This window comes from Toxotes jaculatrix, chromosome 19 (genome assembly GCF_017976425.1).
Source record: "Toxotes jaculatrix isolate fToxJac2 chromosome 19, fToxJac2.pri, whole genome shotgun sequence".
In the NCBI taxonomy this organism is placed as follows: Eukaryota; Metazoa; Chordata; class Actinopteri; family Toxotidae; genus Toxotes; species Toxotes jaculatrix.
The window spans coordinates 565238-590177 of NC_054412.1; the positions used below are offsets into that span (position 1 = coordinate 565238).

General features: G+C 42.9%; 2 protein-coding genes and 1 non-coding gene across 5 annotated transcripts; all 3 read left to right on the top strand.

The window, feature by feature from the left end:
- The first annotated feature begins 5132 nt into the window (after positions 1-5132).
- klf11a (Kruppel-like factor 11a) lies at positions 5133-12630 on the top strand. Its single transcript, XM_041064506.1, has 4 exons — positions 5133-5277; positions 8750-8971; positions 9444-10365; positions 10715-12630. Exons 1-4 carry the CDS (start codon positions 5245-5247, stop codon positions 11008-11010), a joined length of 1473 nt encoding a protein of 490 aa, XP_040920440.1. The 5' UTR covers positions 5133-5244; the 3' UTR covers positions 11011-12630.
- A 1755-nt stretch (positions 12631-14385) lies between these two features.
- Positions 14386-21209, top strand: LOC121199912 (ribonucleoside-diphosphate reductase subunit M2). 3 transcript variants are annotated; one of them, XM_041064916.1, is made up of 11 exons: positions 14386-14404; positions 15515-15572; positions 15841-15909; positions 17726-17872; positions 17962-18078; positions 18291-18424; positions 18598-18692; positions 18785-18918; positions 19319-19423; positions 19540-19653; positions 20665-21209. In XM_041064916.1, coding segments are annotated over exons 1-11 (1128 nt in total). In that variant the 5' UTR covers positions 14386-14402; the 3' UTR covers positions 20818-21209. The 3 variants fall into 3 exon arrangements, with proteins under 3 accessions (XP_040920850.1, XP_040920851.1, XP_040920849.1); XM_041064917.1 differs by lacking the exon at positions 14386-14404 and adding an exon at positions 15279-15357; XM_041064915.1 differs by lacking the exon at positions 14386-14404 and having other exon boundaries at positions 15422-15572.
- Positions 19927-20062, top strand: LOC121200138. The gene has a single exon (XR_005896506.1). It is a non-coding gene; the product is annotated as a small nucleolar RNA SNORD94 (small nucleolar RNA).
- Positions 21210-24940: the final 3731 nt, after the last annotated feature.

Genomic DNA, 24940 nt, shown 5'->3' on the forward strand with positions numbered 1-24940 from the left:
ACTAAACTCTGAACTAAACCCTGAACTAAACCCTGAACTAAACCCTGAACTAAACTCTGAACTAAACTCTGAACTAAACTCTGAACTAAACCCTGAACTAAACCCTGAACTAAACCCTGAACTAAACTCTGAACTAAACTCTGAACTAAACTCTGAACTAAACTCTGAACTAAACCCTGAACTAAACTCTGAACTAAACCCTGAACTAAACCCTGAACTAAACTCTGAACTAAACTCTGAACTAAACTCTGAACTAAACACAAGGACTAAATTCTGGGACTAAGATGATGAAGTAGAGTCAGAGGCTGAAACTCTGCTGCTCAGTCTGGTTCATATTAACCTTCATGTAACTACACAATGTGTGAAATGAACAAACACACTTTAAAACACAGGAGGACTCAGCCGCAGCCCGTGTGTTGTCAGTGGACACGGGATGGACGTCCACGTGTGGCTGCAGTTCCTGGAGGTCTGATTCTTGGAAGTCTTGAAGGAGGGGCGACCTTTGACCCTGCAGTAACGTGCACCTCTGCTACCATGGAGGTTCGGGGCCTCACACGGAGACACAGCGACGGTCAGAAGCTCGTACCCGGACACCTACTGACACACACCAACCCCTCCCTGTTTTCCAACCTCAGCCTTAAAACCAAATCTAAACCCTCAACAAGTCCTTCAAAAAATCCAGGACCAGACAAAATGTCTTCACTGCTCAGTGTGTCCTCACAGAGGTCCATTTCTAACAGCATCTTCACTTTTCAAAAATGTCCTCAGTGCTGACCTTTCACAGCAGAAACTTTCCCCACTGTCCTTACTTTTAAAATATGTCCCAGACATCATGACTTTCCATAAACATTCAGAAAAGGTCCTCATTTTCCCAGAATGCCCCGAACTGTCCACGTCTCAGACACAAATTTGACCTCAGACATCAAGACCGCGCTTTCTATCGTCCTGTCACAGAGCTCACGGCCCGGCTCAGGTCGCAGGCAATCACCGACCAAGATTCACACCGCTACCTCGTTCCCATGGCAACGGCCAATCAATTATCACCTTGGGTTGCAGCACTTTTTTCTTGGACAAAGACAAAACAGAAGTGTGTGTTCAGAGTGTGTGTTCAGAGTGTGTGTTCAGTGTGTGTGTGTGTTCAGAGTGTGTGTTCAGTGTGTGTGTGTGTTCAGAGTGTGTGTTCAGTGTGTGTGTGTTCAGAGTGTGTGTTCTGTGTGTGTGTATGTTCAGAGTGTGTGTTCAGTGTGTGTTCAGTGTGTGTGTGTGTTCAGAGTGTGTGTTCAGTGTGTGTGTGTTCAGTGTGTGTGTGTGTTCAGAGTGTGTGTTCAGAGTGTGTGTTCAGTGTGTGTGTTCAGAGTGTGTGTTCTGTGTGTGTGTATGTTCAGAGTGTGTGTTCAGTGTGTGTTCAGTGTGTGTGTGTGTTCAGAGTGTGTGTTCAGTGTGTGTGTGTTCAGTGTGTGTGTGTGTTCAGAGTGTGTGTTCAGAGTGTGTGTTCAGTGTGTGTGTTCAGAGTGTGTGTTCAGTGTGTGTGTGTTCAGAGTGTGTGTTCAGTGTGTGTGTTTGTTCAGAGTGTGTGTTCAGTGTGTGTTCAGTGTGTGTGTGTTCAGAGTGTGTGTTCAGTGTGTGTGTGTTCAGAGTGTGTGTTCTGTGTGTGTGTATGTTCAGAGTGTGTGTTCAGTGTGTGTTCAGAGTGTGTGTTCAGTGTGTGTGTTCAGAGTGTGTGTTCAGTGTGTGTGTGTGTTCAGAGTGTGTGTTCCGTGTGTGTGTGTTCAGTGTGTGTGTTCTGTGTGTGTGTATGTTCAGAGTGTGTGTTCAGTGTGTGTTCAGAGTGTGTGTTCAGTGTGTGTGTTTGTTCAGAGTGTGTGTTCAGTGTGTGTGTGTTCAGTGTGTGTTCAGTGTGTGTGTGTTCAGAGTGTGTGTTCAGTGTGTGTGTGTGTTCAGAGTGTGTGTTCAGTGTGTGTGTGTTCAGAGTGTGTGTTCAGTGTGTGTGTGTGTTCAGAGTGTGTGTTCAGTGTGTATGTTCAGAGTGTGTGTTCTGTGTGTGTGTATGTTCAGAGTGTGTGTTCAGTGTGTGTTCAGAGTGTGTGTTCAGCGTGTGTGTGTGTTCAGAGTGTGTTCAGTGTGTGTTCAGGTTCTGGTGCAGGTTCTTCGCTCTGACCTACAAACAGCTGGCTGAGTCGAGCTTCGTCGTCTCTGCTTCTGATTTCCTCCTGCACAGAGTCTGGGAGTGTTTTCTGCCTGGAAACCGTTTTTTATGGACGGACGGACGGACCGCCTGCCTGTGTGTTTTTCTTTTTCCTTTTTTTATTTCACAACCTCGCTGAACTTGAAAATGAAAATGAACTCACTTGACCCCTGCCTGCTGCCAGATCCTGCCTTTGTCCCAGTTTCTGCCTCTTGTGTGTGTCTGTGCTGAGTTTACAGTCCTGAGCTCACCTCTCTCTGCAGACGGCCACAGCAGCAGCAGCACGTCAAGCTAATTCACTCTGAATAATGAAGATGTTTGTTTGGTGTACGAGCTGCGGGGCGAGCCGGGCCACCGCCGCCACCAAAAGGTGTTGTGAGGCGAGCAGGTGATCCGAGGCCGGCTGTGTGAGGAGGTTTCTCCTGTCAATCAAACACTGAGGGGTGAAGCATCAGCGTCACAAACGATGGGAAACAACAGGGAATAGAACAGGCTCTTTGTCTGCCTCAGACAGGATGACGTATCACCACAACCAACCATCACCTCCACCTCCTTTCTCCACCCTCCTCTCTTCCACCGTTTGTTCATGTTATGATAACGATGATGATGATGATGATGATGATGATGATGATGGTGGTGGCAGCACGGCTCGACCTCCAGTCTCCTGCTGCAGCTTAAAGGGTTAACATGCAGCCACAACAAAGGAGCCGGTGCTGGGCCGGCGCGTGCATGAGTCGAGTGTGTGGAGGGGGAGGAAAGGGGGAGGAAAGTGAGGGGAAGAAGAAGAGGAGGGGGCAATCCTTGTAGCCCCGCCCTGAAATTCTTTATCGGAGAGGCTGTTTACAACCTCGACGCATAGGAGTCCCCGGGTTCATCGGCCCGGTGGGGAGGGGGTGAGGAGGAGGATGGGGGGTGGTTGGGTGTGTGGGGGGGGTAGTTAGTTGGACTCACATGAGAGCAGAGAGGAAAATGGTACAGGAAGAAGACAATAAGAGAATATGCTGAGGGCCTCTCTGAGCTTTTCTTTCTCTTCTTTGTTCCCAAACGTCTCGATTCTTCGTGACTCTTTCTGTCTTTGTTTTCTGTCTTTAACAGTGTTTAACATGCACATGTCTGAGTTGATGCAGACACGTGAAGAGGGAAAAAATGCCCAGGATCGCAGCCCAAAAAAAAAAAAAAAGAAAAACCCTGTGGACTTTACTTTCGTCTGCTGCAGCCGTTTCCACATTTCCTCCACGCAGACGTGCAGCAGGACAACTTTATTTTCTCTCTCATGTTTCAGTTTTCATGATTTTGTCCTCAGACTGAGCTGCAGCCTCGTCTCTCAGTCTCAGTGCTGCAGGAAGCTGTCGGCAGAGTTTGCACTGATGCAAACCAGCAGACAGATCATTTAGTTTTCATGCATGTTTGCGTGTTTCAGTCTCATGTAGTGGATTCAGCCTGGGTGTCATTCATGTGTTGCTGCTGACCGGTCCAGCAGAGCTGATGCTGAGTGTGTGTGTGTGTGTGTGTGTGCGTGGGTGGGACTTCATGTAGAACAGCATGCGTGTTGTTTATAATCTGCTGCTGTGGCTCACACACTCCTCCCATCTCCTCCTCCTCACACTCGTGTTTACATCTACATTTTACATGAGTCTCATGTTTCCACAGAGTGCGACTGCACAATATACTTACACACTGAAAAATTATTTATTACTAATTTCATTTTGTGTTAAACATTACTTGATTTACAGATAATTTCCCAGTGCCCAAGCTGATATCTTGTTTTGTCTAATATTCAGATATCCATATAAGACATTTGAGTTTCTAACAGAGTAAATATTCAGTTTCAGTAACTGGATTCTTTTGCATTTTCCCTGAAAAAAAAAAAAAAAACGACTTAAATGTTGAACAGAATTGTTGCAGATGGTTCTTCTGCTGACTGACTGGTCGATTAATGGACTAGCTGTGTGAACTCTGATAAAAATATGAGCTAAATCAAATGACAACATATATATGTTTATTAAAAAGTTCACATCTATTTATCATTTCAACCATAGAACTCAGGGCAGAACAAAAACAATAAAATATCAGATAAAAAACATTGATATTAACATTTTCACATGCTCATAATCTTCTAATATGAGAAGTCTTTAAATGTACAAATTTATTTCACTGATACCATAAAAAAAATCGTAAAACATCACGGTAAATTGTGTTAAATAATAAAAAGAAGTTGATGACAAATACATTAATATTAATATCTTATATTTTGAGTGATATTCCAAAATGATGTAGACTTTTTAAAGTTCAATTCTCAACTATAAAAAACAGTTTGTTTGGGAGCAGGCACAAAAACCCAGCAAAATATAAACATCTAAAAAAAGCATCAGTATAAATGTTTATGAATTTATCTAATAAAAATGTGAGGTCAGTTCTCAACACACGTTTTGATTAACATGCTGAAATATTCCAGACTGATGTGAAGCTGTTAAAGCTTTATATGTATTTGTGAACGTGTTTATGATGATGATGATGTTTCTAACATCCGGTTCACTGCGCTGATAAACGCGCTCTGTATAAACACTAACGTGTCATTTACATTTCTTCATATTTTACCTGCAGTTGGTCACTACGTGCCTCACGCGCGTCCTCGCGGGTATCGCGGTCCCGCCTCGCGCCTGTCTGCTTCCCAACCTTTCCCCTAGTTCGAGCGCGCTGCCGGGTTCACCGGGTTTACTCTGACACCGCTGACTCCCCGGCCACGCCCCCCGACAGCCACGCACCCCGCCTCGGGCCAATCGCGTCGCGGCCACGTACCGATCACGCACCGCCTCGCCTCGGATTGGCCGCAGCCCGCTACACCTTTGCCTGTGATTGGCTGCGTGTTACCACCCGCCAGACTGCTCTGAATTTTGTTTCTGTGTTTTTTTTTCCCTCGGGTTTTTTTTTTTTTTTTGGCTCCGCTCAGCTGAAGCCAGTCTGCTGGCAGAGGCTCAGCTTATTACCGACTGCCCGCTCTCCTGCCGCTGTCTCTGCCTTTATTTTGAAGTACCCGTGGCTCGGCTCAACTCTTCCTCATGCACAGCTTCTCGGCGGAGCGCTGCTGCCAGGTGAGTCCGCTCCGCGGCCGCGGGACCGGCTGTTTAACGACCGTCCGGTGGATATTTCTTTAAAGTTGTTGTAGCTGAGCTGTTACCTGCATGTTCATAACAACACGCGCTGGTCTCAGGTCAGCTCCGCGAGCTTTCCAGCGGGCTTCACGGTGGCTCGTGAACGCGCCCAGCGGCTGGTTTTGTCTTATTTTGTCGCTGTCGGCTGGTTTACCTGAGGTCATACTGAACCCAGTGTGTGTGTGTGTGTGTGTGTGTGTGTGTGCGCGTGCGCGTGCATCCTGCCGTCATCAGTGACCAGTGTGTGTTGCTGTGTATTCACAACAGTTGCATCACTGCAGTGCATCGCTCCATCATAAAGTTTAAGGACTGATGGAGACACTTTGCCCCAAACTGGGCTGGTAGTCTTTGTCTCGATGGATCCACCGCTGCTGCTGGTTCCACTGGTTTCTACTGTTGATGAGTAGAAGCAGACTCTGCTTGCTGGTCTTTGTTGTTGCTGTGAGCTTCTGTTAAATGCAGCTGATGATTTTCCTCATTGTGGGTCAGAGCTGCAGTAAACAGTCATCAGGTTAATCTGATGACATTAAGTAATCGATTGATCATTTGGTTCATTATCAGAAAACAGAAAAAACATTGTCTCAGAGCGAACTCTCATCAAATGGTTTTTTTTTGTTCAATAAATCAGCAAAATATTCAATTAACTGTGGTGAAAAAACATTTGGAGCCATCAGATGTTTGATGTTCAATCATTTTAAATCAGTGGATTAATAAACAAATTGTTGAAGTAAGTGAAATGAGGAAATACAAACCAACTTAGTCAACTTATCAGTTTGCTCTATGAAATGGCAGAAAATGTGATAAATGCATGTCAGAGTTCACTAATTCACACATTCATGTTGCAACCTAAATACATTCAGTCAGTTCTCATAAAAGAAAAGATGAAAATCTTCTCGTCTGTAACCAGGGATTTTTTTTAGGTTTTCTGCTTTTGAAAATGTCTTAAATGACAAATCAGCTGACAGAATTGTTGCTCATCAGTGGAAATGTCAGCATCAGAAATTGGTTTTTCTGTTTGTGGACCGATCAGATTCAGGATCAGTTTGTTCATAAAGCTGCACCCAAAAAACTGCAGCTGAGCACAACAAAGAAAGAGCAGAGGAAACAACACGGCAAGACCACATATGAACAACACAACAAGCAGAGCCACGGCCACAGAGACGAGCAGGGAACAGAAGAACCAGAGGCTGACGAGCCTGAAGTTCAGTCACAGTAACAAAGGCTGGTTCACGTGTTGTTCTGTCCGTTAAAAGTCGCCATGAATGATGATCATTGTTTAAAAACACATTCTTTCCTGTTCGAAGTGACAGTGAACACACGTGTTGTGTCTGCATTGTGTCTGTAATCCCATTATGTGCTGCTGTGCGATGTGTTTGTGTGATGTTCTGCGTGGGAAATTGCAGTGCCGGAGCACGATACTGAGTGTGTGTCTGTTGCAACAGATTGACTTTGTTTTCTCCAACTGTACTTCCTGTTGGGAGCTTCCTCTGGCTCGCGCTCTCTCTCTCAGGGCGAGTCAGTGCATGTTAATGTGGGAGGAGTAGGGGGCGGGGCTCTTTGTGTGTGTGTGGGGGGGTTGATATCTGGCACGCCACCTCCCGTCATCTATTCTGGGTACAGGGGAGGTTCCCCCTCATCCTGAGCGAGACGATGGGTGTACCCGCTGCAGTGGGGCCCTCTCTCTCTCTCTCTCTCTCTCTCTCTCTCTCTGTATCTATATATATAGCTCTCTCACCCCTCATTCACTCTCTCCCTCCACCCTTCCTGTATGTGCAGCTGAGCATTCACCAGACACCAGCCAACCTCGCTGAGCACCCAGGAGCCCTTTGTCCCCCCGTCACCTCCCACACGTTTATTTTTTAAATGTTTATTTTTTCTAACATTTTGTGTGAGTACTTTTTTTGACCTGGGCAGCATCTGGTCCACAACAATACTGTTTTATTATTATAGTTGTATTTGCTGTGTTTCCTACATTGTTTTCGGCTCAGAAGAAAAGAGGAAGTAGGAAAACAAGTGACATCACTGGTAATTAGACGGGTGGCGAGCACGTTCATTCCCAAAGGAGGAAGAAGGGCTGTGTCTGAAATCCGTCCCTTGTTCACTCATTCACTGCTCCCTGTTAGAGGACGGGTCATCGGGGACAAAGCTCCACCTGCTGGCAGCAGGAAAAAAAGGCTGGCTTTATTGGCAACACGCAACTTTAAAATAAACAGAAGTGTGGATCAGTGCAGGACGTGAAAAATCCTCAGCTGCTGCTTTTTATCAATAATCTACAGCTTAAAAATCAATGAATCTGATTGGCTGTCTGCAAAACACTGTTGTCAACATTCGTCCACCGTTGGTAGAAAAACTGGAGCCACAGGATTCTGAAACACAGCAGATCACCTGTCAGGTGGAGGCAGAAAGATCTCTCAGTCCATCTAAATCATTCACAGTAAGAAGATATTTGTTTGTTTCGTTATCTGTCAAAGTAAAAAACAATCGTCTGAATCATCGGAGCACATTTTGGATCCCAACTCATGTTCCGAGCAGAAGACACTTACCTCACTTCCCTCTCACTAATCTCAGAATATGTGAAACAAACTTTTTGGACACAAAAGAACAAAAACAAAAAAAAGCAGTAACTAGTTAAAGCATGAGGGAACTCAGCAGAACAAAGCTGAGAGGAACAGATCTCAGTAACCGAGACATCACACTGGTTGTTTTCATACAGTTTTAAAAAAAACGATAACGTAGAACTGAACAGTCTGAATCATGCACAGGAAGCCATTTGGGATCCCAACTCATATTTACATTTGTAGTGAATAGAAGAAGGGACTTTGTGTCATTAACTGTCAATCAAACTTATTTTCTGGCACAAAATAATCTAAAAATTTTGACATGGAGCAGATTCCAGAGGGAACTCAGGAGAACACGTCTGGGATCCCAAATTGTAGGAGCTGAGAGATGTGAAGAGATGTTTGTTGGTGGGTTTCTTTAACGTGCTGTAACAGTGTGATTCCTCTGTGAGGCTGCAGTGTTGGTGCTGAGCTGGAGAACCATCACGTTTCTGACCCCACCTCTGTAATCAGATGAATCCTGTAACCTGACCCGTCTCACAGTGAGATCATGGAGTCAACATGGCTGAATCCCGGCTTTGTCTTTCTGAACCTCCACAGTGGATGAACTGACAGTTAGTGTCTTTTCCCTGTGACTGAGTCAGATGAGACGAGTGCTGACGTCTGATCCTGCACAGACTGAACTTCAGCTGAAACTGATGATCTTATTGATTGGGATTTCAGTTCTGTTGATCGATTCTGTTCATGCTGAGTCATGGTTCTGATTCTTGTCATATTTGAGTGAGAGCGACAAAGACCAACCTGTCTCATGTGTCCCGGGTCTAAGCCTCCTTTGACGTCCTGATCTGCCTCAGGTTGACAGTATGGATTCCCAGCCAGCGGCGACCACCGAGCTGAAGCCGTGCGTTGAGTACCACGACCTGGAGGCTGCAGAGGCGCTCGTCAGCATGAGCTTCTGGGGTCAAAGGTCACACAAACCTCGCCCGCTGACCCCCACCTCCGACTCCTGTGACTCCATCCAGCTCCACCCAGAGGGAGGGGACACTCCCAAAGACCTGATCGCTCTGTCCTCTCTGGTAAGAAGAGACTCAACGTTCATTAAATCTACAGTCGGGTTCAAAACCAGAAAACCTGCTGGCTTGTATTATACATAATACATAATAATAAAAGTATGGAATCATTGATTGTAATAATAAATTGTAATAATTGAAATAATTCAATAAGTAACAAAAAGGAGAAAAAATTCATAAAATTAGTAAGAAGTCTTTTCATATTTTATGATGCTTTGTTTAATGTGAAGCTTCAGTTACAGAACACAGAGGAACCCATACACAGAGGTTCAGACAAAACATTTAATTTCCCTGAGGTTTGAAACTTCATCTGCAGGAGAAACAACATTGAGACATTAACAGTTAGTTAGGGATATATTTATATTTATAGAGTTTTTAAATTGTAGTAATATGAAAATACAAACATAAATAAATGATGAGCAGTACTAAGAACATGTTCAGTGAATATTACTGAAGCTTTTTTCCTTCTCTCCGTCAGTGTATGACTCCACCTCACAGTCCGAGCTTCGCCGAGGCCTCCACCACCGCTGTCCTCACCACCACCTCTGCTATGAGCCCTGCCTCCAGACCAGTCTTACCCCACCTGGGCCTCAGTATCAGCCCCGCCCTCCTTACTGACTCCCACACGGGCCTCCCCCAGCCCTCCCCCTCCTCCTCACCTCTCATCTCAGACACCTCAGCACTTCCACCTCAGACAGAGTGGTCCTGTGTGGCTCCGCCCAGCAGAGCCATGGCCACCAGCGTCATCCGCCACACCGCCGACAGCCTCAGCATTCCTCCTCCTCCACCTCCCGCTCCTTCCTCCCAGCTGACAAAAACCTCCATGCCACCTCAACCAGGACCTCCACAGACACTTACAGAGGAGAGGGACAGACCTCCTCCATCTCCTGACAACCCGTCCTCCCCTCCCTCCTCAGTGTCTCCTCCTCACTCCATCCCTGTGTCTTCCTCCTCCTCCTCTTCCTCTCCAGTGTCCCCCTCTCCGGTCCTCTGCCAGGTGTTCCCGGTGAGCAGCCGGACGGGGATGATCTCCGCCTTCGTCCAGGCTCCGGTTCAGGTTCAGACTCAGGGGGGGCCCAAACCCATCCTGCCCCAGTCTCCTTCCAGCTTCGCCCAGCCTCTGCTGGTGGGCTCCGCTGTGCCGCAGGGGACCGTTATGTTTGTGGTCCCCCAGCCGGCCGTCTCCCAGCCTCCGCAAGGCCCACAGACTGTCATGACCCTGGGCAACACCAAGCTGCTACCCCTGGCCCCGGCTCCAGTTTACATGCCATCAGGAGCGAATGGCGGCGCCTCGCAGGCTGACTTCTCCCGCAGACGGAATTATGTCTGCAACTTCCCCGGCTGCAAGAAGACGTATTTCAAGAGTTCACACCTGAAGGCTCACCTGCGCACACACACAGGTAGGAGGTCATCGCACAAAATAACCTCTCCACATTTTTTTTTTCCAGTTCTCCTCTGTGCTCTGTTGACTGAAAACCACGTCCCTGATGTTCTTGTTGTTTCTTCACGGTTTGAAAATTCTTTCTGACGTTAGAGGCTTTGAGCTTGGCCAGAAACCCACTGGATTTACTGAGCTGATGCTTCTTAGCATCAAAGAAAAAAATTTAAACTAAATCACAAAAGCTCAGCGCAGCTTTACCTGTGATACAGGGAACAAACTGAATATTCTGTTATTTTGTGATGCTTTGTGGTTTTGCTCATGAAGAACTGTCCTTTGTCAACAGTTCGTCTTTCTTTTGTCCTCTGCAGGTGAAAAGCCGTTCAGCTGTCACTGGGAAGGCTGTGACAAAAAGTTTGCGCGCTCTGATGAGCTTTCCCGCCACCGCCGAACACACACCGGAGAGAAAAAGTTTGTCTGCAACATGTGCGACCGGCGCTTCATGCGCAGTGACCACTTGACTAAACACGCCCGACGGCACATGACCACCAAGAGGGCATCCTCATGGCCCACCGAAACCGGAGACCTCAACAAAGTGGCCCTGCCCAAGGGCCAAAACAGAGGCCCCGCGCTGCCTGTGGGCGTGCTCGTACCCACCGCCAACTAACAGACTCAGGCAGGACCCCACAGGGCCAACTCAGGACCCCAGAAAGGTGGGGGGGGGGGGGGGGGTGCAACCAGACACTTAAAGGTTAGTGACTGGTTGTTTCAGTCGGCTCCACCAGCCACATCAGGACGATCTTTTCTACTCTACAAATCATATTTGGCTGGTGAACACCGTGAAGACAGCGACTGGGCCCCGGCTACGTTTACAGAAAGACCTCAGAACAGGGTCATTAAAACATGGCAAACTCTGATTATCTGAAACTGGGTTAAGACGGCTATCTTACTCTCGTCTTAAGCAAGAAAACCAGACCAGTTGTCTGTTTCTTTTCATTTTGGTGTATAAACTTACTTTTCCAGGCTCAGCTAAAATGTCGTTTTGTCTGACCAACAATCCAGAATCCAAAGATATTCAAGTTCCTCTGATGTACGGCAAAGGAAAGCATTGAATCTTAATATTCGGGAAACTAGAAACATCATTAATCAGCCAGTGTTGCAGCTGTACAGTTCTTCAGTAAATGCACTGAGCTGCTTTCCACCACTGATATTACTACAGCTTTTAGTAATCTGGACACTTACTGTTCCGTTAGCATCCAAGCTAGCGGAAACTAGCAAAAAACTTTTTTCCTCATCAGAAACTCTTTATTGGATAAATGAACATCGTGGAAAGAAATGTCAGAGGGAAGTAAATGATCCATTTCAGAGAAAATACAGAGGTTTGAAGAGAGACTGTGAAGAGTAGATGCATGTTCACAGCCGGCTAGCGTGTTAACCGTTAGCTCACTTGTTAACTTCGTTCTGAGACTTTCAGGTGTTGAGGTGAATTCATGCCACAGTATTTCAGATTATTCCATTTTAACATCTGTAATAATCTGAGTATTTCTGTAATGCAGATATTCTGAGTTTAATCCATGTAGACTTAGCCGGAGCAGAGGACAGAGCGAGTTTCCCGCCCTGCTCAGGACTTTTTATTCCCACCGACCACAAACTCACCGAGGAGAAGGAGGAGGAGGAGGAGGACATGAAGGCGACAGGCTGCTATTCATCCACGGACAGAAACCAACAAAAACCTGACATTGCACTGGATTTTTTTTTAATCTTGCTTGTTTTTGTACTCTCTCTCCGTGTATAATCATGTTTACTTCATGTGTATATGTCAAGTTTAGCAAAATGTATGCACTCTTTTTATTTTTTGCCAAAGCCTCTGTATTGTGCTTGTATCGTTAGCCTACTTCTGTTTATTTGTCTGTGACTGTAAATATTGTAAATATATTGATATCTATATGAATGTTACGTGTATTCCAATCTGCATTTATTGACAGTACGAGTTATTGATATTTTAAAAATGTCAGTGGACAGTATTCCTCACTGTGATACTACCTACTATCTTTGCTTTATCACATTATTATTATTATTATCATTATTTTTATTATTATTATTTAATAAAAATTTGTTGAGGAAAAAATGCTGTTGATGATTTGGCCCATAGTGTAGCCAGTAAGAAAATACCTCATGTCATTAAATGTAATTCTTAATAATAACGGCTTTTATCAGAATTATCCCATTTCTGAACATTTGCCTGTAAGCGATGGTGAAGATTATGGCTTTTATAATAAAAATTTACCATGAGAGCAGGTGTCGGTTTGTAGTTTGTTCTTTTTCACTGTATTACATTTAACCATTTTTTGGGGGTGGTGGTTACACATCATTTCACTGACAGTCTCTGCAGCTACAGAAAGCATCTTTTCCTCATGATTTCTGAATAAGTTTACAGATGAAAATGATCAGGTGCTGAGAGCATGATCTGTACGTCTCCACCACTGCAGCTGCTCATCAGGCCGATAGCAGCAAAACTACAAAGACTAACTTCCTGTTGTTTTTACACCTGTATACACCTGTCCCTCTCACCTGACAAAGTGTCTTTACCTCACATTGCACATTCTGTCTTTTTATGTTTATATTTTACATTTTTAATAGCTTTTTTTACAAGTTGAATTATTCTATTTTTTACTGGGGCTTTAGTGATTCCGTTATTTGCTTTGTCCACAGTGACAATAAAGCTAATCTATTCTATTCTATTCTGTTCTGTTCAGCTCTGTCCCCCTGCTCCTCTGTCACAGTTTAAACAGAACAGAGTGAAAACACTGAAGACAGCTTTGGTTTGTATCATCATTAAGGACACAACGTGGGACCTTTTGTCCATTTTCTCATAGGTGAGTTACAAACAGCAGCACTTTATTTATATTATTTAAAGTAATGACAGTTCATACTGATCATTTGCAGTTTATCAACCAGAGTCTTCAATGTGTCTTAACACATTTTACTCACTTTGCTATCACTGCCCCACATACCGGGCTTAGTTCGGTTTTCTGGGCTGCGTTCCGTTACATAAACACGTTCATTGTCCCGTATACGCGCTTTCTGCTCGGCGACAGCGAGGCACTTACGTGCTGTGTTACACAACCGAGGCTGCGACCACTCTCTCCCCACACCACCCGGTAACAACCGTCAGCCAATCCCGAGCCAGCGCTGAGGGGGTGTGACCAATGGCAGAGGACGACGTTGTGCTGGGAACGTAAGAGGGGCGCGTCACTGGCTTATGAGGTACCCGCCCACTTGCCTTACTGACCGACATTCAGCAGAAGCCAAAGAAAACGAACAAAAATTAAATCAGTAAAAAAAAAAAAAAAAAAACAGAGGTGGAGGCGAAGTGAGCGGAGTGGCGGCATCATGTGGCGGTGAGCGGTACTGCAGCACAATTTAAAAACAAAAACTAAATAAATAATTGGTTTATATTTTGTCAGGGGTTAAAAACATATTTATTTGTACAGTTTCACACAAATATTCAATAAATAAATCTTTACAGAAAGAGACATAGTTATGTGTATAATCAGTAGTTAAACTCACAGGGACCATTTTCCTGATTATACTCTTATTTTATGAATTATACGTAAAATTACTTTCTTTTTCCTCCACCACTGATCTCAACCTATAATTATAATAATAGCGCAAAAATAATTTATCTGTTAAATGTATTAGTCTGAGCCATTATTATCAATAAATATAGTGCTGTAAAAAGTTTTTCCCCCTGGAGAGAGGAGATGGAACAGAACTATAAAGTAAAACTACTGAACTAAAAGTTCTAAGTTTTTTTCCACTGCTGTTAAATAGCAAATACAAAAAGGATTTAAACCAAAAGCCTTTCTATAATCAGCTGTTATTCGGATGTCGTTGCATTATAATAACATTAATTCATCCTGGGCTCTAGGTGGCGACAACGACTGTTCCCTTGTGTTTACAGGTCCTAAAGCAGCCAATCAGTGCCACCTTCGCCTGATTAGAGGGGAAAATGAAGCTAAAACTTTTCTTTCAGAGCCTGAAACTTCCACAAAGAAAATGTACAACACATGCAGGTCACCAGAAACACGAGAATCCGGTGTTTGAATCGGTTTCTTGTGTCGAAGTGACGGCGGAGAAACGAACAGACAGATCACCGGGATGTTTCCTTTGTTGTCTGATATTAACAGTTGCAGAGTTTTTAGGCTAAAACCGTTAAAGTCCGTTCTGGTCCACATATCCGAGCACACGTTCGGCAGCTCTGAATGCTGAGTCATATTAATATGTGCTGTGTAAAATGATTTTTGGCGCTAATTTGTCACGGTGACAACGCCTTAATGTGACTGTAAACAAAAAGCGCGGCAGCGGGAAACCAGAAATAAATAATATAAACAACCGTCACGCGCATTTAATGACACTTTAATAAAAGCATTTTAATGTCAGTCACATCAGTTTCAGTCTCAAACAAAAGCAGATTAATGTCAGTCACGTTAAAACACTGAAATAAGAACAACAACAAAAAGCTGACGTTGGCTCATGTATGTCTCCAGACCAGTTTGAGGGAACAGAAACAGCTGTGGAAAACCGACCTATGAAACGGTCAGAACACTTTGTGTTTACATGTCAGTGTAAGTCATGTGGATTGATTTAAATCCAAATTAAACAAGTTATTTCTCTTAAGTTAATATCAAGGTTTAACTTTGGCGATTTCAGCATCACGTTTAACGTAACTGTCCTGTTTTAAAATGTGGATTTAACGGATTTTACGTTTAAAATGCGTCTTTTTGTCAGACTGAATGTTTCGTAAACGCTTATTTTAAGTTTTGTAACAGCGGTTTCGGGCAGTTTTGTAACTCCGCACAAACAAAGCCGTTTGAATTTCCCGCAGCACTTTAGGTGTCACGTGAACGCAGCTCACAGCCTGATTGGCTCCGTCGCAGCGTCAGTTTAAAGAGCCACCACGAGGTGCGTTCCCATTGGCCGCTTGTTCTAGCGCCAAGATTTCAATAAAAAGGCGAGTGTACAACAGAAGCCGCTTCAGTCTGTGCTCTTCGTCTGTTTGCTGCTCTTTATTTTACATTTTCTCTTTTTTATTGTTTTTTTTTTCTTAACTTATTCTTTTATTCATCAGAAATCAAAATGCTTTCTGCTCGCTCTCCTCTTTCCGTCAGGGATGAAAACACACTCAGCAGTCAGATCAACAACATGTCGCTGGACAAAGAAAACACGGTGAGAAGAAAAACTCCGTCAAACTCACGTTTCATCTTCTTCTCGTTAAAGAAGAAGATGAAAGTTAAACGTTAAACTCTGTTTTAACTTCAAGGTTTCTGTGTTTTTAACCGAGAAGTCGAGGCAGCCGTTTCCTGAACGCCTCAGCCTGTCTGACCCAGATTTAATCTGTGCTCCAGTTGGCTGATGCGATCACATTTAACTTATGGATTCGGCGTTGAAACTAGTTTCTGGTCACTGTGATGATTTCTGGTCGTTTATCTTTCAGCCTCCGAGTCTGAACACCACCCGGATCCTGGCGTCTAAAACCGCGCGTAAAATCTTCGACGATGCTGCGGTAAGTGAGTGAAACTCTGCTGAAACCTTCAGGACGTTAAACGAACTGATCACACAGATAATCCACCTTCATGTTAAAGTCGGTCACCGAGAGTTTGTCTTGTTTGTTGTGCGCGTGTGGCGCCTAAAATGTCGGTTCTGGCGCCAACGTGGACAATCAGCTGTCCCTGTTAGCGCTCAGCTGTCACCGTGCAGCCTTTATTCCTCAGAGAGGATGTGGCCTCTGAATGTTGCTGAAGCGCTGGAGATGAACGTTTATTCTTCTCACTGTGTCTTTGATATGTGTGAGCGTCTCTGACTGTGTGGATCTTTAGCTTTTCTGTTAAACGGTTTTATCTATCTATCTATCTATCTAAACATCACTGAGCTGCAGCATGGTGCTTAGATGTTGAACAGTCTTTAACCAAACTGAAATCTGTGCAGGCTGAGCTGCTGCTCAAACATATTTTCATTACTTATTAATCTGCAGCTTTTCTCAGCCAGTCCAGCTCCAAACCAATGCTCTGTAGAATTAACAAAATAATAAAGAAATATTGATCCTGAACTGATTCCATTACTGATTACTGATTCTCAGTTTTGAATTAATGGTCAGATTATTTGTTATGATATTTTAGCTGTAGTTAATTGTTTTAGCTCTAATTTAAACTTCACCAGTAAAGACTAGGGGTGTGTCATCTAAGTCACCTCACGATTTGATTATGATTCATAGTGCTACGATTCGATGATTCCCCGATTATCGATGCATCTCGATTAATCTTTTTTTTTCCACACAGTGTTTCACTCTGTAGTTACTTTGTTGAAGTAAAACACATTTATCTCTCTTTTCTAACTGCTCTGATAAACGAAGAAAAAAGCATTAGCTCGCACTTGTAATGCCTGTTTCATTTATTGATGTAGATTAAAACCAATCATAATAATAATACTAAAAATATATATTTTGTGGCTGTACTGACATGATTCTGATTTGATTATTTTATTATGAACATGTACATGAAAAAAATATGTTAAAAAAGAAAAGAAAAAATAGGGTAAGGAAATTGACAATATTTCCACTTCTATTACAATCTGATATCTTGATTTACATGTGCAGAAAGTAATCTTTTTAAATATTACTGTATGTGCACGTCAGCCAGATTGTTTCTCATATGGATTTTGGACACTGTGTGGTCACTGCGCGTATTCTTACGTTTCCAGTCAATGGAGTGTTGACAGAATATGCAACACTCGACGCTAACCCCTCAGTACAGAGCCGAGCAGTTCGCGTCGAGTTTCGCAGTTTTTTCGCCGACGAACACAGAGCCGTACGCAGCCGCTTCGCCAAGCTTACATTGTTTTGAAGGGGGAGGGTCTTAGTCTGTGGAAGGGGCTTGTGCCATCCAGATTTGCTTCCCTCCGTGCAGTTTTCCCCTGACACACATTCCTATTCCACACGAAAACAGCATTGCACTCAAATTATGTCAAATTCTGCGATATTCCGCTTTAAAAATAGATTCTGTTTTAATCGGCCAATTCAGTGATTCAGCGATCGCGGAAATCATAGGGCCCCATGATATGTCCGGGGGGGCACGCTCTACTTTTTTTTTTCATTCCGACCGCTGCACTTTCCTTCCGTTATTAAAAGAATCGATTTTTGAACATTTATTAATCGATTCTGAATCGTCAAGTGTTGCGTCACCATTAATCTATGAATCAGGCACACCCCTAGTAAAGACAGACATTAAAATCAGAGCAGTATGAACAGAGCAGTTATAGAATGTGTAGCAGTGTGTGTTTGTCATGTGTTAGTAGTTGACGTGGTTGTATTTTCTATTTTTCAGCCCAAAGCTGTGAGGAAGAGCAGCAGCAGTGAGGAGGAGCCGCTGCTGAAGGAAAACCCTCGTCGCTTCGTCATCTTCCCCATCCAGTACCACGACATCTGGCAGATGTACAAGAAGGCCGAGGCGTCTTTCTGGACCGCAGAGGAGGTACGCGTGATGTCGCTGCACAAGTGAAGTCTTACTGTGATGTCCATGTGGTCGTCTTCATGTGATGTTGACGGCTTGTGTTTGTTCAGGTGGACCTGTCCAAGGACCTGCAGCACTGGGAGGCTCTGAAGGACGAGGAGAGGTACTTCATCTCTCACGTGTTGGCGTTCTTCGCCGCCAGCGACGGCATCGTCAACGAGAACCTGGTGAGGATGAGCGCCCCTGAAGCGTGAGACGTCCTGCAGTCAGGACAGTGAGGACTGATGTGCTGTTGCTGTGGGATCAGACTCCTCAGACCATCCCAACAGCTGTGAGACGCCACAGCGTCTCCAGCTGCTTTGTGATGGGAGTTTGATTCTGTTTTCAAACATCAACCAGCTTCTTTCCTCATCTTGTTGTTTCACTCTGTGACCACCAGGTGGAGCGCTTCACACAGGAAGTGCAGGTGACAGAGGCCAGGTGTTTCTACGGTTTCCAGATCGCCATGGAGAACATCCACTCCGAGATGTACAGCCTTCTCATCGACACCTACATCAAGGAGCCCAGTGAGAGGTGAGCTGACCCTGGCACTCTTACTGGTTTCTGCTGTTCTGTACTCAGCTGTAGTGGTCTATGCTGGTTTGTGTTGGTCTGTACTGGACTATACTGGTCTGTCCTATTGTCTGTACTGGATTTTACTGGTGTCTGCTGGTCTGTTGTCTGATGGTGCGTTCACTGACCCTCAGGGAATATCTGTTCAACGCCATCGAGACTCTGCCGTGTGTGAAGAAGAAGGCCGACTGGGCTCTCAACTGGATCGGCAACAAGAGCGCCACCTACGGTAAACCTGCTCCCCGTGACCCCACGTAACGGACACGCTCCTGATCCAACAGGGTTGGTATTGATCCTCTGTATCTGGTCTTGATCCTCCAGGAGAGCGCGTGGTGGCCTTCGCTGCCGTGGAGGGGATCTTCTTCTCTGGTTCCTTCGCTGCCATCTTCTGGCTGAAGAAGAGAGGCCTGATGCCCGGCCTGACCTTCTCCAACGAGCTCATCAGCAGAGACGAGGTGACGATCCCACGCTGTGCTTTGCTTTTTCCAAACTGCTTAGTTCATTTCATCCTTTTAAGGTCCAAAAAGAAATTTCACTTCAAGTCAGAGGTCTGGCCACTTTCCACACGCTTTTTGCTAAATCAGATGAAAACCTTTAAATAATTAGCACTTTTATCAGCAGAGACAAAGTTTAAGACTTTTAATCATTTCTAAAATCTTTTAGCAATAAACTTTATTACCTGCAGACACTGACATCATCCGTACTTTGGCCATGAAATAGGTTTTAGATTAAACATTTAATCCTGGTTTCAGGTCCTGACCTGAGGAGTTCTAATATGGTCTGCTCAGTGTTTTGTGGATGGACCAACCTGTTCATAGAAACATGTGGTGCTCTAACTGTGTGTGCTGCTTTCAGGGTCTGCACTGTGACTTTGCCTGTCTGATGTTCAAACACCTGGTGAACAAACCGTCCAAAGAAACCGTCACCAAGATCATCAAGAACGCCGTGGCCATCGAACAGGTCAGTCCACAGCAGCACGGACAGACGAATGTGAAGATCCTCAACGTCTTGGTCCCGTTTCTCGTCTCCTTTTGTTAACCTGTTTGGTTTTTTTTTTTCTTCGTGTTTGTGTTCAGGAGTTTCTGACGGAGGCTCTGCCCGTGAAGCTGATCGGGATGAACTGTGAGCTGATGAAGCAGTACATCGAGTTTGTAGCTGACAGACTGATGCTGGAGCTCGGCTTCTCAAAGGTAACAACACCACAGCTAAACCACAGCTCCCAGTAGGTGGGAGCCCGGGTGGTAACTGGAATCAGTCTGTGTTTTCAGTCAGGTTAAACGTCAGCACAGGTTTAGAATCTGAGCTCCGCGCTCTCACTTCAGTGACGTGTCGCTTTAAATCTTCCGGTTCAGGTCACTGTCAGACAGGATCTGTGACGGGGTCTGGTCAGTTGCTTTAGTCCACCTCGCATTCACCAACAGCTGATCTGCATGTGACAACTAGTCTGTGTGGTGCAGACCAGGTCTGTGATGATGAGAGGCGCAGGGGTACGGACCTCAGCCGGTGATGGGGGCTGAGTGCTGCCGCAGACTCTGATCAGAGGACGAGTGGTTCGCTGGCAGACGGCGGCAGCACGAAACAGACGCCGCACTGAACAGACCTGAACTAGACGCCTGCAGTAGAGCGCCTCTACTCTCAGACCTCAACATAGTGTCAGATGCATTTCCAGCTTCACGTCAGTGACAAACAATGCTGCTGTTTAACACAAGACGTGGGCTCTGATTCAGTCACAGCTCAGACTGTTAGTCCATGGACGGAGAATCACTCTGCAGCTCTTCACTTTCAATGTTCCGCATTCTCAAATGAGAGAAACGCACACTTTTCTTTGTCCTCAATCGGAATAAATTAACATCTTAGACTTTTGGATTCTCAGTCAGGTCTAATTCCAGACGTCACCTCTGTCTGTGGCCAGTGATGAACATCGTTTTTAACTGTTTTCTGATGTTTTCTGGATCAAACGACTGCTCGCTTCATGGATAAAATAACAGATCTGCAGAGAACCAACTTGGTGGTTGCAGCCTTAACTCTCAGGACGTAAATGGACCCAAACGTCCACAGTCTTTGTCCTGAAGGTCAAATCAGAGTTTGGCTCTGAGGAGAACTTTCACGTCTCAGGCTCCATAATCTCTTTGACATGTGTCCCCCTGTTGAGTGTTGACCTGAGAGTAAACTGACCTCTGCTCTGTCTCGCATCTCTGCAGATCTACCGGGTGGAGAACCCCTTCGACTTCATGGAGAACATTTCTCTGGAGGGAAAGACCAACTTCTTTGAGAAGCGCGTGGGCGAGTACCAGAGGATGGGCGTCATGTCCGGCCCCACAGACAACACCTTCAGGCTGGACGCCGACTTCTGAGGACAGGTGGACCCATCCACGCTCAGCCGCACATTTCAGCCTCGGGAACCAACCGGTGCAGGAGGACGGTGGGTTTACCCTCAAATTCAACTTCAGCCTGTCTCCCAGTGCATGCTGGGACTGGCTCCGCCCCCTGCAGCCTTCAGTCTAGAAGGTAAATGGATTTTCACTACTCTTCTGCACCACAGCACAAATGATGGACTAAAGCTTCATCTCATCAGCACTGCAGCCTGTTTCTGTAAATAAACTTTAAACATTTTGTAATAAAATGAAAAATTGATTTATATGTTCATACTTTTAGATCAGCTTTGTGTCTGAGCTTAATGTTGTTAAATATGTACAGTTTGAGTTTTTAAACTTGTGGTTTGTAATTAAAGTTCTATAAACTGAAATCGGATCCGTTTTTCTTGTCTCAAGCTTTCATTTACAGAAACAGATGAGAAATGGGGTTTTTTTCATTTAGTTTTAAATGTAAATTTATCATTGTTGTGTTGGTGATTTACACTTTCATGTATAAGGTTTAGTTTCAGACAGATCAAAGGTTGGATTTAATTTGTCTTCCACAGGTTTTCTGCTGCTCTTAAATCGGTTTTTATTTTCTATGGTAGATTTAGAGATGAAATCACACTGAGCTACAGCATTAACTCTGTGTGTGTGTGTGTGTGTGTGTGTGTGTGTATGAAGGAAGGTAGGATTATATGTGTGAATGTTTGTATGAAGGTGTTTATATACATTAATTATTTGTACAAACCTTCAGTTAGACACATTTTAATACATGTAGATCAGTCCTTCTCAAATAGTGTGGCACCCCCCCACGTATACATGTACACACACTTGTACATACGTCTTTGTGAGGACCAAAATCTGCATAGACATTACAGAGTGAGGACCCCCCCCCCCCTCTTATTTAGCAAATAACAAAAAACTAAACAGTCCTTTTTCATACATAACCAAAAAAAAGCAAGCATGATATTCAACCTCTAAATCTAATTGTTCTGTTCAGAAATGCAAGTAAATCACTATAAAATAATAGTAATAACAATAATAATGTGTTTCACTATTTTTTCAGTTTTTCTATAAAACTGTTAAAAAAACAGTAAAATATTAATTATACTTTAGCATTAAAAATATGTTGGTTAAAGAGCTTCGACATACTGGTGATACTGGTGTATTAACCAATAGAGGAACATAAAAATTTAGTTCAGCTGTGGCATAAACCTCACACTGGGTGGTGGTCTAATACATTTAAGCACTGTACATGTATGAATGAAGGTTGTGTGTGTGTGTGTTTTTCCCGTGCTGCCAGTAACAGACATGACTCAGATCAGGTTCTTTTACTGGTCTCAGACAGACTCAGTCATCAGTTAACAGCTTGATGTTTTTCTGGATGGAATGTCATAAAAATGATATGACAAAATGTCATACTATATTATGTTGTCCAATAGTATGATGTCCAAAATTGGTCAAAAATGGTCATAGTATTTAGTGTAGTATAGGATTTTTTTTTACCTCAAAATGTCATAAAAAACGTCATAGTATAGTATGCCGTTTTTTTCGGGCAAAAAAGTAAAAAAATTTTTAATCCTCAAAATTTCATAAAAAACGTCATAGTATAGTCAGGCGTTATTTTCGGGCAAAAAAAAGTCAAAAAAATTTTTGGCCTCAAAATGTCATAAAAAACGTCATAGTATAGTATGCTGTTTTTTTCGGGCAAAAAAAGTCAAAAACTTTTTCGGCCTCAAAATGTCATAAAAAACATCATAGTATAGTATGGCGTTTTTTTCGGGCAAAAAAAGTCAAAATTTTTTTCGACCTCAAAATGTCATAAAAAACGTCATAGTATAGTATGGCGTTTTTTTCGGCCAAAAATAGTCAAAAAAAATTTTGGCCTCAAGATGTCATAAAAAACGTCATGGTATAGTAAGGCGTCAAAATCGGACAAATAAAGTCAAAAATTTTTTCGATCTCCAAAAGTCATAAAAAACGTCATAGTATAGTAAGGCGTTTTCTTCGGCCAAAAAAAGTCAAAAATTTTTTGACCCCCAAAAGTCATAAAAAACGTCATAGTATCGTAAGGCGTTTTTTTCGGCCAAAAAAAGTCAAAAATTTTTTCGATCTCCAAAAGTCATAAAAAACGTCATAATATAGTAAGGCGTTTTTTTCGGCCAAAAAAAGTCAAAATTTTTTTCGACCTCAAAATGTCATAAAAAACGTCATAGTATACTATGGCGTTTTTTTCGGCCAAAAAAAGTCAACATTTTTTTCGACCTCCAAAAGTCATAAAAAACGTCATAGTATAGTAAGGCGTTTTTTTCGGCCAAAAAAAGTCAAAAATTTTTTCGACCTCCAAAAGTCACAAAAAACGTCATAGTATAGTAAGGCGTTTTTTCGGCCAAAAAAAGCCAAAATTTTTTTCGACCTCCAAAAGTCATAAAAAACGTCATAGTATAATAAGGCGTTTTTTTCGGCCAAAAAAAGTCAAAATTTTTTTCGAACTCCAAAAGTCATAAAAAACGTCATAGTATAGTAAGGCGTGTTTTTCGGCCCAAAAAAGTCAAAAAATTTTTCGACCTCCAAAAGTCATAAAAAACGTCATAGTATAGTAAGGCGTTTTTTTCGGCCCAAAAAAGTCAAAAATTTTTTCGAGCTCCAAAAGTCATAAAAAACGTCATAGTATACTATGCCGTTTTTTTCGGCCAAAAAAAGTCAAAATTTTTTTTGACCTCCAAAAGTCACAAAAAACGTCATAGTATAGTAAGGCGTTTTTTTCGGCCAAAAAAAGTCAAATTTTTTTTCGACCTCCAAAAGTCATAAAAAACGTCATAGTATAGTAAGGCGTCAAAATTGGACAAAAAAAGTCAAAATTTTTTTCCACCTCCAAAAGTCATAAAAAACGTCGTAGTATAGTAAGGCGTTTTTTTCGGCCAAAAAAAGTCAAAATTTTTTTCGACCTCCAAAAGTCATAAAAAACGTCATAGTATGGTAAGGCGTTTTTTTCGGCCAAAAAAAGTCAAAATTTTTTTACACCTCAAAATGTCATAAAAAACGTCATAGTATAGTAAGGCGTTTTTTTCGGCCAAAAAAAGTCAAAATTTTTTTCGACCTCCAAAAGTCATAAAAAACGTCATAGTATAGTAAGGCGTCAAAATTGGCCAAAAAAAGTCAAAATTTTTTTCGACCTCAAAATGTCATAAAAAACGTCATAGTATAGTAAGGCGTTTTTTTTCGGCCAAAAAAAGTCAAAATTTTTTTCGACCTCCAAAAGTCATAAAAAACGTCATAGTATGGTAAGGCGTTTTTTTCGGCCAAAAAAAGTCAAAATTTTTTTCGACCTCAAAATGTCATAAAAAACGTCATAGTATAGTAAGGCGTTTTTTTCGGCCAAAAAAAGTCAAAAATTTTTTCGACCTCCAAAAGTCATAAAAAACGTCATAGTATAGTTAGGCGTCAAAATTGGACAAAAAAAGTCAAGATTTTTTTCGACCTCCAAAAGTCACAAAAAACGTCATAGTATAGTAAGGCGTTTTTTTCGGCCAAAAAAAGTCAAAATTTTTTTCGACCTCAAAATGTCATAAAAACTCATAAAAAACGTCATAGTATAGTATGCCGTTTTTTTCGGCCAAAAAAAGTCAAAAATTTTTTCGACCTCAAAAAGTCATAAAAAACGTCATAGTATAGTAAGGCGTTTTTTTTGGGCAAAAAAAGTCAAATTTTTTTTCGATCTCAAAATGTCATAAAAACTCATAAAAAAACGTCATAGTATAGTATGGCGTTTTTTTCGGCCAAAAAAAGTCAAAATTTTTTTACACCTCCAAAAGTCATAAAAAACGTCATAGTATAGTATGGCGTTTTTTTCGGCCAAAAAAAGTCAAAATTTTTTTCGACCTCCAAAAGTCATAAAAAACGTCATAGTATAGTATGGCGTTTTTTTCGGACAAAAAAAGTCAAAATATTTTTCGACCTCAAAATGTCATAAAAACTCATAAAAAACGTCATAGTATAGTATGTCGTTTTTTTCGGCCAAAAAAATTCAAAATTTTTTTCGACCTCAAAATGTCATAAAAACTCATAAAAAACGTCATAGTATAGTATGTCGTTTTTTTCGGGCAAAAAAAGTCAAAAT